The sequence below is a fragment of the Takifugu rubripes genome, chromosome 12, assembly GCF_901000725.2.
Source record: "Takifugu rubripes chromosome 12, fTakRub1.2, whole genome shotgun sequence".
Lineage (NCBI taxonomy): Eukaryota > Metazoa > Chordata > Actinopteri > Tetraodontiformes > Tetraodontidae > Takifugu > Takifugu rubripes.
Window position 1 is genome coordinate 13,260,236 of NC_042296.1, and position 10,000 is coordinate 13,270,235.

Consider the following 10,000-nt stretch of genomic DNA (forward strand, 5'->3'; position numbering starts at 1 on the left):
TCTGATCCTGAAACAATCTTCATTTTTAATTCAGGTGTTTCCCACCTCTGCGTTCTTTAGCACATTATAAGAGTTATTGCCATTAAAGCACATTTCACAGATTAAATGTTGCCCTAGCCCCCCCCCCCCTCCTAAAGGAGGGAGGATTTGTGCAGGATGTGCCCTCATGTTATAACAATATGTGAAATGAAAATTAATGTCCCAGTGATTAAGATTTCATTAGATCCATTCACAGTGTGATTAATGTCATGTGGACACGAAGGCGTTTTATGCTCCCACAGAGAGCCCCTTGTTACAGAAGCTGGCTGCTTTAAGTCCCTTTTCCTCCCTTTGTCTAAATCCTGTTGGGGAAAAAAAGCAAAAGAAAAAAAGGAATGAATGTGGAGGTCTGGAAGGGTGGCACGTTGAATCCATCCAGTGGCTCCCGTTAGAAATGCAGACGCTGTTTCCACTCAGCAAAGCTTCACATTCTCTCCTCTCCTTTGACTTCCCAGCCGTGGAACTGCTTCTCTTTTTTCTTTCTTCCTGCGCTGTTTAGCACGCCCCCCTGGTATTAACCAGAACTCAATGTCGTCAGGTCAGATTTGACTCCTTGGGCCGTCCGATATATTCTCTAAAAGTTGTGGAGACGCTGAGCAAAGATGGAGGTGTGCTGCTGTTTCTGTTCGAGGCCACCAGACGGTAGGTTCTTGTTTTCATCATTAACCTGTTTGGATCGCAGAATAAAATGAGCCAGACTGAATTCTTTGCATTGGGCATCCCAGCATCTTTACCAGTGTTGGGGGGGGGGGGGGGGGGGGGGCACCTCTCATTACAGATGGAAGACACTCGTGTCCTTCAACTAGATTTCACATGTGTCAGAACATGACATTTTTATGGCTGAAGAAGAGTGATTGAGCTAACACATGCTATGTGAAAAGTGGGAGTGGAAGGACTCCTCCCATAGAGGAGTGGTGGAAGGAATTTTGGTCCAGGCCTCCGTGTGCACGAGGGCTGTTTTTGCTGCTTTTTCTTCCTTTTTTCTCCCTTCCTGATGGATCTGGCTCCACTGTCACTAATTCATAAATTTGGTTGCTAATTTCAAAGACTTGGGATGTCGGGCCTGTCTCATTCCCATGTTCCTCATGTTTCCTCGTCTTCACTTAACTTTCAAGAGACTCCTTACTTTTGCAACTTCCATAAATGACCTGTGTTTTACACCATGCTAATGATAATTCGTTAGAAAAGCCTCTCTGGCTTGGTTGAGCACAATGCTTGTGTTGTTGGTAGACAACATGTTAAGACTTCATAAAAAGAAACCACGTCTTAACATGTAAATGACTGAAATGATTTTAAAACAGGGGCTCCTTCAATGACATAAAGAGGGACTTTATGATTTAAAGGTTAAAAAAGTTCTGAGCATTTTAGTGGCCACACAGTGATGCAGGAAGCTTATAGGCAAGGATATTTCACCCAAGCATAAGGTAGCAATTAGTATCCAAGGAAACATAGTGAAGTTATATAATGAGAAAGAATTTACAGGGAGCGGAAAATAAAATTGGGAGGGTTTGGTATAAACAGTCTGGTGGAACGGAACGGGGGTGGTCCTTGGACAACGTGTGCCCCGTAAACCCACCATGGAAAAGAAGGCAGAGGCTGAAAGAAAGACTTGTAGAGGGTTGATGTGGAGACTCTGCAGGCAGGTGTCGCATGAAGCAGCTTTATTCAGTGTTAAAGGCTGAGGTGAAGCAACCAGACCGTTGCTGGGGGGGACCAGTTGTCCCTTCTGACTTGAGAGACAACTACCCCTCCTCAAAAACTCTGTGGAGGCTGCAAAGAAGCTGAAAAGGAAGAGTTTCTTTAGCCCAAGTTCAATGTGCACACGAGAGAGTGGCGAAGAAGAGAAACACTAGGAGTTGTTGGAGTAGCAGGGCGAGAAGGGGGAGGGCCACCGAGCAGCAGGGGAGGGCTGCTGTTGGAGCCTGCTCGCTCTTTTGTAAGTCACTCACAACTTGGGCTGCAGCACTAAAATTCTAGAATGGCAACACACCCCTAGCCCCCCCCATTCCTCCTCCTCCACCCCTCCTCACCTTTCACCCTTCCCCACCTGCCTTCTGAGACTGGGACCGTCCACTTTTGACCAGGCCCGATGCCGGCAAGCCCCCCTGGAAGTGTGTTCCCAGCCCTGGTGGTTGTGGGACACATGGTTGCCTTAATGGCGGTGTGGCGATGGAGGGCGCGCTCCAAACAAGGTAAGACCAGCTGGTTTCAGGAGAAGCGACCACGGACCCTGACGGTGGCTGTTGCTAGCTTCTTGCCCGGTGGATTTGCTTTCCTGTGCCGAACGTTTCTGCCCAGCGCACTTCTCCCCTTTGCTCCCTCCTCTTTTTTCCTCCTCAGTTCCTGTACGCTCAGTTAACCCTGTAGTTGCCTGCTGCAGTGAGCTGCACAACATTTCCCCCGGAGTCCTCTGTCATGCCCGTCTGAAAAGGAAATTCAGACAAAACAGATGATTTCAGCTTAACTTCTCTCTCTACTGTCATTTATTTTCGGATGTATTTTCTGCTCAGTTGTGCCGCAGGGGAAGTTTGTTGGTGGTTACCTTCAAGGTTGCCTTCAGGCCTTGACTGTTGCCAGACACACCTTAAGGCCCCACACCTGTTTTACTGCTCGTAGAGCCCGTTGCAGCGGCACACCTGTGCATGCCTGCAACACGCCCTGCGGCCAAAAGAAGGTTGCCTGACTGACAGGTACATGTGAACAGACAATGTTCTTTGGTCTGTGCGAGTATTATAAGAGACTCCTTCATGTTCAACTAAGCGGTAGCCAAGAACTCTACCTTTGTCTCTGCCGGGGTCCCAGGTTGGATACTGAGCAGCGCGGTGACACACCTTTAGTTGATAAGAACATTTGTCACGTTAATGGTCTTCTTTTTCTCTATAAGGAAACCTGGAAACTTAAAGGGAAAACATTTGAATTCTAAATGTTAATACCAAAACCAAATGAGGAGAAACTGAATCCCCTTTAGCTGCTGAATATGTTTCTATGTAAACTTTGCACAGGTGGAGCACTGATCAAATAAAGGTTGTCAGGACGGCTGCTTTGACTGGAAAATTCGTAGACAAATATTGGCTTGAGGCTTGACATTATGTCGGCCTCAATATCGCACAAATCTGCATTCAGCTGCAAATTCCTGCAACCCATAATTCTGATGTTTGTTGGGAGCCCCCCACAAGGTGCCTTTGTCCCAGGGAAGGTGAAAGAAGGTAAAAGGGCTTTTAGCATGAGCCAAAGTTATAAAAAGCTCTTCAGGCGCCACACGTGATGGGTATGAACTGGACACTGGGGGACGGTGGACGGCGTCTCCTGGAGACAGACACAACAGACGGCAGCAGGAGGTCACAAGCTTCCTGTTACAAGGTGTCATCCATCTTAGAGGAAACTCCAATGACGTGTTGGTGTTTGCATCATTCCAAAGCTACAAGCTGATTTGCGGTTGCTCTGAACTGTAACGTGCGGTGGCCACTCGTCACTTCCCTTGTTCTCGTAGCCTTGTTGTCCTTTTTTAAACGTGACGGGACGGACCACCTGAGGAAGCCACACCTCAATGTGCTCCAGCTTTAATGCTGAAGCTCTCGTCCGCCTTTGCCAGATGTCTGGATGTGGTTGGCAGTCATGACTGACTCCTCCTTCACTTCACTGTTGGCGGTTTGGTCAGGAGTGTGTTGGAAAACGCCATCTTGTCTTTAGATAACCGGTGAACAGATTCACCACATCTGTGTTTATGCTAATCTGTCTTTGCTTCTTCGTCCAGCTAATTCATCGACTAATGTGTGTGTTCACTACATTAGTGTGTGTTGAGCTACATAATAATGTGTGTAGTAAACCTGTTAAATCACTATTGCTAGATACCAAAAATAAAACACATCCTTGACTGTTATTTTAAAAATGTAAGAGATGGAAATTGAAGGGACTGTTTGATCTGTAACGTTTTACCTTTTAGCGATGGTTTCATCTTCCTCTCGCTAAGCTCACATTAACCTAAAAGTATCGCATGTCACTGTACCTTCATATGTTTATTTTTAAAGACACACCCACACGCGCGCACACACGCACGCACGCACACACTCGCACGCACGCACACACACACACACACACACGCGCACACACACACGCACGCACACACACACACACACGCGCGCACACACACACACACACACACACACACGCGCACACACACACACACAGAAGACACTAGATTTTTTAACATGGGTTTAGACTTCTATACATTATACTTTAATTCAATACTTAAATGTGTAATGAAATCAGTTAAAGTTTCCTTGTTTCAGTTATTTATGACCTGCAGCTCTAGTTGGAGGCAGTGAGGATTTATGACCAGGCCTAAAAGTTTGTAGTTGCTGTTCCTGACACTCCCTCCCTGTGGCCACGTCTTTAACCGCCTCCACCAACTGTGAGACAATAGAAGCGTTATTTTCTGTTGCCAGAAGCAGGAGAGATTCTGTGATCAGGGCCGTGGTTACAGCCTTGGGTTAGGGTTCGACAGGGACGCCGCATGTGTTCTCATTTTCCTCCCAGGTGCGTTGATGGCACCAATAGTCTCATGATGGACCTCTTAGTCCTCCTCCACAACACAACCAAAGTGGGCGGGGCTTCACGAAGCGTGTCTGCAACCTGACACGGCTGCGTGTGTAGTTTCCCCTCCTCTGCGTGGCAGGGACGGCAGAAGGGAAAGTTTTGAGCGGCAGTACATCCGAGGACAAATACGCGTGTGGAGTGGCCTTCTGTGCCCGACGCTGCCTCGCAAGCATGGCTGGAGCGGACGACACCGGCAAGTGTGCAGCGCTCTACGGCCGGGAGGACAGGGTCACAGTCTACCAGCGGACGGCCTTCATTCAAACGAGCTGCGGACAAGTGGGCTCCCATCTGTACAGCAGAATGTGCTGCGTGGGTAGGTGGCCCCTGGGAGGGGCTCTGGGAGGGGCTCTGGGAGGGGGGCTCTGGGAGGAGGGCTCTGGGAGGAGGGCACTGGGAGGGGGGCTCTGGGAGGGGGGCTCTGGGAGGGGCTCTGGGAGGGGGGCTCTGAGAGGGGGGCTCTGGGAGGGGCTCTGGGAGGAGGGCTCTGGGAGGGGGGCTCTGGGCGGCGGCTCCGGCCATTAACCTTTAAAATTCCAGTTAAAGCTTTTAACCCTAACCCTGAGAACGAAGGTAAAGGAGCGGAGGGGTGCAAGACTGCATTGTTTTGTCATTTAAATTCACAAAACCAAGAAATTCGAGCTCTCCAAAGGCTCGAGGCCAAACCACTCTGTAGACAGCTGAATGGACATGGGACTTCTGTCTGTGTTTGCTCTGTTGCCATAGCAACGACTCCAGAAATGCGCATACTTGAGAATGGCTGTGTAAAGTGATGTTGGCTTGTCTCGACAGCAACATCAACACTGATTAGCAGGTCAGCGCCAGGACGGCTGTCGGCTCCTGATTTGGCTGCAGCAGAAATTTGCCTGCAGGTTTTCTAGTTTTCTCATGTTGTGCAGCTTTTTAAACACAGGAGGGAGACAGACGGCTCACCGCTGCCGTAAGTAACACGTCTGGGCCTTGTTCATCCAGAGATTATGGAAATTACGTTCATTACATATTTTACTTCATAATGCTTATGAAGTGCTTTCCAGAAAGAAATCGTTGGCTCTGTGGGGACTTTAAAGGTCAAGGATTTGAAAGACGTTAGCTCAGCCTCGTTACCTTTCAGTTCTCTTTGAATTTGCTGTATCAGCACTTGACTTTGCTTTGAATAAATTCCTCTGAGCTCTTCTAAGACCCAGACATTAGCTCACTTTTAGGCCCCCTTTAGCTGCCAGCACCAGTTGGACCTGGCCCCTAATGCTGCAAGGCTTTCATTGGTATATTTCTCAAATATATTGTCTGAAGTGTCCAACATTCAAACGGTCACACCACCGGAGGATTTGTGGCGTCCACGATGACGCACACGTCCCAGACAAATGGATGGTGTTTTTCCACCTTGGTGCCGCCGTAGCACGGCCCAGCGCTCAGGTACAAACCTCTCGCTCCTCCCCTCTATCACAGAATGTTATCAGTTTCATAAAAAGCTTCACACAGTGCTGCGCTGTTTTCACGCTCACTGGCATATTTTTATAGTTGTTGATATTTTTTCTTTGTAAATTCCTATTCAGGTCACGGTCACCCAGAAAGCTTTAAGTCAAAGGCAACGTCTTCTTTTAGAGTCTTGATGACACTTCACCTCTCAGCCAAAAGGCTCTAAAAGTCCAAGTTCAAATATCTTTAAGATTTCTGTGTCCTTTGCCTGCTGTTGCAGCTGCATCAACAGAAGTCCACTAGAACAAGTCTAAGGCCACAGTGATCTTTGTGGACTGTTGAACACATCAATCCAGTAATTTGGTTTTGGGCTGTGTGGATCAGGCTTATAAAAGTGCTGCTGCAGATATCTAAAGAGGTCCTATTTGGTTCTGACATGCCACCTTTCTGGAACTGTTTTCCTATTCTCCAGGACCAGTTTAATGTTTAATTAGCCTGGCAACTGTAATCAGCCTTTGGTAGGAGCTGCCCATGTGAGAAGCACGAGAATAAACCGCCATAAGCATCTTTTCTCCAGAGTCTTTTTTGTGTTTAGATTTATTTCATCATAAACTTCAGTCCCTGCAGGAGTTTTGCTGGACTGCAAATACAGAAAATATCTTTGTAAAGCATTAATAAAGCTGTCTGTTGACACATCAGTTCAATATGCTGCTGTGGCTAACGCAGGTCAAAAGCACTGTTCGGAGAAGGAGGGTGAAGAAAGCTATGTGCTGTGAGGGTGGCAGGTGCTCTGAGGAGAAGAGTGTCTCCAGGAGATCTCTGATGCAGAAGCAGCTTGTCTTATGTAGCATGATATTATGGCGTTAACTTTGGCATGTGGACTCTTCAGCTAGGTCTAAGAAACAATGTGTACGTGTCTGTTTTTTTGTTGGTATTCAGGGAAATCCCAAATACTGAAACCTTTGTTCTTAATATGCTGTTATGCTATCGTCCAATTATGCTATAAAGTGTTGTTGCTGATGAGTGAAAAGTCTTGAATAAGATGTTTAATACATTTTTAACCTGTGGAGGTCACCACAACCAATAAATGGTTAGACTAGTCAGTAACAACCAATAAAGTAGAAGGGTGGGACTAGTCAGTAACAACCAATAAAGTAGAATGGTTGGACTAGTCAGTAACAACCAATAAAGTAGAAGGGTGGGACTAGTCAGTAACAACCAATAAAGTAGAATGGTTGGACTAGTCAGTAACAACCAATAAAGTAGAAGGGTTGGACTAGTCAGTAACAACCAATAAAGTAGAAGGGTGGGACTAGTCAGTAACAACCAATAAAGTAGAATGGTGGGACTAGTCAGTAACAACCAATAAAGTAGACGGGTTAGACTAGTCAGTAACAACCAATAAAGTAGAATGGTGGGACTAGTCAGTAACAACCAAAGAAGTAGAAGGGTTGGACTAGTCAGTAACAACCAATAAAGTAGACGGGTTAGACTAGTCAGTAACAACCAATAAAGTAGAATGGTGGGACTAGTCAGTAACAACCAAAGAAGTAGAAGGGTTGGACTGGTCAGTAACAACCAATAAAGTAGAAGGGTGGGACTAGTCAGTAACAACCAATAAAGTAGAATGGTTGGACTAGTTAGTAACAACCAATAAAGTAGACGGGTTAGACTAGTCAGTAACAACTAGTAAAGTAGAAGGGTGGGACTAGTCAGTAACAACCAATAAAGTAGAATGGTTAGACTAGTCAGTAACAACTCATAAAGTAGAAGGGTCGGACTAGTCAGTAACAACTAGTAAAGTAGGCGGGTTAGACTAGACTCTCTGCGTTGGCGTTGGGACATGAGCGATCTTAATAGGAGAGAGATCTTTTTTATCACGCTCTTCAAGAATAAACTCAAAATAGATTTTTGAGAAGAAAGTAGAACTAAAATGTCAAGACTAAAGTCACTTTTTGAGGTTACCAGCACGTACGACAGCTTCTCAAAATGCTGTGCAGACAGTTGGATGAGTTGGTGAAGCTACGTCCTTGATTTGGCTTCATTTCTAGACAAATTTTGACTTCATATTCTGAACATTTCACCTTTTTTCTTGAAGCGATAAAAAAAATCTCACCCCGATACTCTAGTATAGCTAATCAAGTCTCCGTCTGTCGGTGGGGTCAGACCACGGTTCGTTATCTCACATTAGTGTTGCGAGAAAGGGAAATTTCAAAGCATATGTTGAGACAATGAGCGCATGCATTTATTTGCCATTGTGACTTGGGTCCATTTCTTAGCATGACTATTATAGGCTAGACTGCAGCGTTACTCCAACAGAACAGTAAAGGAAGCTGCTTATTAAAAAGGGAATGTTTGTGTCAGAACTGAACGTAGGAGGGTGCGATTATTGTGCATTATTGCAATCATGGACCATACAGAGCATCACTAGTCCCAGTATAACCCATCGTTGTCATTAACTAGAAACAGCCTCTGGGGGGAATTGTTTCATAAAAGTTTAGGAAAGCCAAATGTCAGATTATTTTTTTATTTTATATACATTTCATGTTTAGAGTTGAAGTTAATGTTTATTAAATCAGGTCTATTGTTCCTAGTTGGGGATCCCTTCAAGTTCTCATGTTTTGTGAGCTCTTCCCAAGCACACCTCTCCCCATGAACCCGTCCTGGTCCAAACGCCGTCCGAAGGACGTACAGACCCTGGATCTGCTCACTCACCTTCCTTAAAGAAGACCAGCAGGCTGGACCTTATTATCACCTCAGTGTAGACGGGGAGGAGAACGTGTAGTCTTGTGTCCTGTAATTTGGTTCAAACAACACATTAAAACCTTTGAACTGGTTGAACTGATTTATGTTGTATTCAGACTATCAACTCATCAGTTAACTGAATAGATTAATGGATGGTGTTGAGTTGGGAAGTTGCTGCATTATGACAGGAGTGCATCTGGACATTTGCTTTTTGATCCCCTTTAGACGGACTAAACTTCAGTGGATACTGTTGAGTGCAGTTCAGCTGTCTCACATAGCAGGCGGGTTTGTGCGGAACCTTCCTCATCGCTTTGACTTGGTGGTGAATGACGGCCTCTGCCGGCGTAGCCCGCAGGCATGGCTTTAACGAGAGCTGGCAGCAGGAGGGAGAGGAGAGGTTCTCTTGGACGGGAAGGAACAACTGGTGGGGAAAGAGGGAACGGTCTGTGTTCAGGCGGCTCTTCACGGTTTGTTCAGGGAGAGAACTGACAATGAAGCAGAGATTCCGAACGTACTCCTCTGACAGCGTGAGCAGGGACGGGGTCTTCATCCACGACTCCGGCTACCACGGAGGGGTTGGTGTGGTGGAATACCGGAAAGGTAGCGTGTCCTGCACTCATGAGGGATAAGCTGTCTGAAAGCAAAAACGTCTTTGATTTAAAATGTAAAAAATTTTCTTTTCTCCAATAACTTTAGCTTCTTGTCTATAAATCTTAAATAGTCTTTTTTCATTTTTCTCCAACTTGACTTTAATCAAGTAAGTCCGACCCAGTCATGTGTTGCCACTTTTTCTTCTTAAGATAAAGAATTCTGTTTTTTAAAATTCTAAATTTAACATTTAGTTTTAGAGGAAATCTGCCCAGCGTATCTGTAAAGATCTTATTATTGCATGACAGCAAGCTGCAGGCATTCAGGAACGCGATGGGATGAGTCGGGGAACTCACGTGTCGCTGCCCTGTAGTGACTGAACAATAAGGTTCTTTCAGGACATCGGATATCTTCATCTTCATCAGGTGCCTTCAACTGGGAGGATGAAAGCAAACATCTGTAGCGTGGTGAGCGGCACCAGGCTGCAGGTCAGCCGAACAAACACGTTAGTTAGGATCAGTAAAGACGGATGGTGACCTTCTGAGGTTGTCATGGGTTTGAGCTGGGGAATGGGTTAGGGTTAGTTAGGGTTTAGGGTCAGGGTTGGGGTCAGGGTTGG

At 46.0% G+C, this 10,000-nt stretch overlaps 1 protein-coding gene and 1 long non-coding RNA gene across 6 annotated transcripts in view; one reads left to right on the forward strand and one right to left on the reverse strand.

The window, feature by feature from the left end:
• The window catches only part of LOC101078501 (plectin), a 48,474-nt gene that overhangs the window by 9,309 nt on the left and 29,165 nt on the right, over positions 1-10,000 (forward strand). Inside the window, exon 1 of one of the 5 annotated variants that reach the window (XM_029844523.1) lies at positions 539-681. The exons of 1 other annotated variant lie outside the window; for it this stretch is intronic. In XM_029844523.1, coding sequence (XP_029700383.1) covers positions 642-681 — 40 coding nt within the window. In that variant the 5' untranslated portion in view covers positions 539-641. Of the gene's footprint in view, positions 1-538; positions 682-4,550; positions 4,949-8,689; positions 9,394-10,000 lie in introns of those variants that run through there. 3 more of the 5 variants (XM_029844521.1, XM_029844519.1, XM_029844520.1) reach the window with 3 other exon arrangements.
• The window catches only part of LOC115251632 (uncharacterized), a 6,795-nt gene continuing 5,886 nt past the window's right edge, over positions 9,092-10,000 (reverse strand). Inside the window, exons 2-4 of the long non-coding RNA XR_003890149.1 lie at positions 9,738-9,816; positions 9,309-9,427; positions 9,092-9,214 (exon numbers count right to left, since the gene is read on the reverse strand). This is a non-coding gene — a long non-coding RNA (uncharacterized lncRNA). The remainder of the gene's footprint in view (positions 9,215-9,308; positions 9,428-9,737; positions 9,817-10,000) is intronic.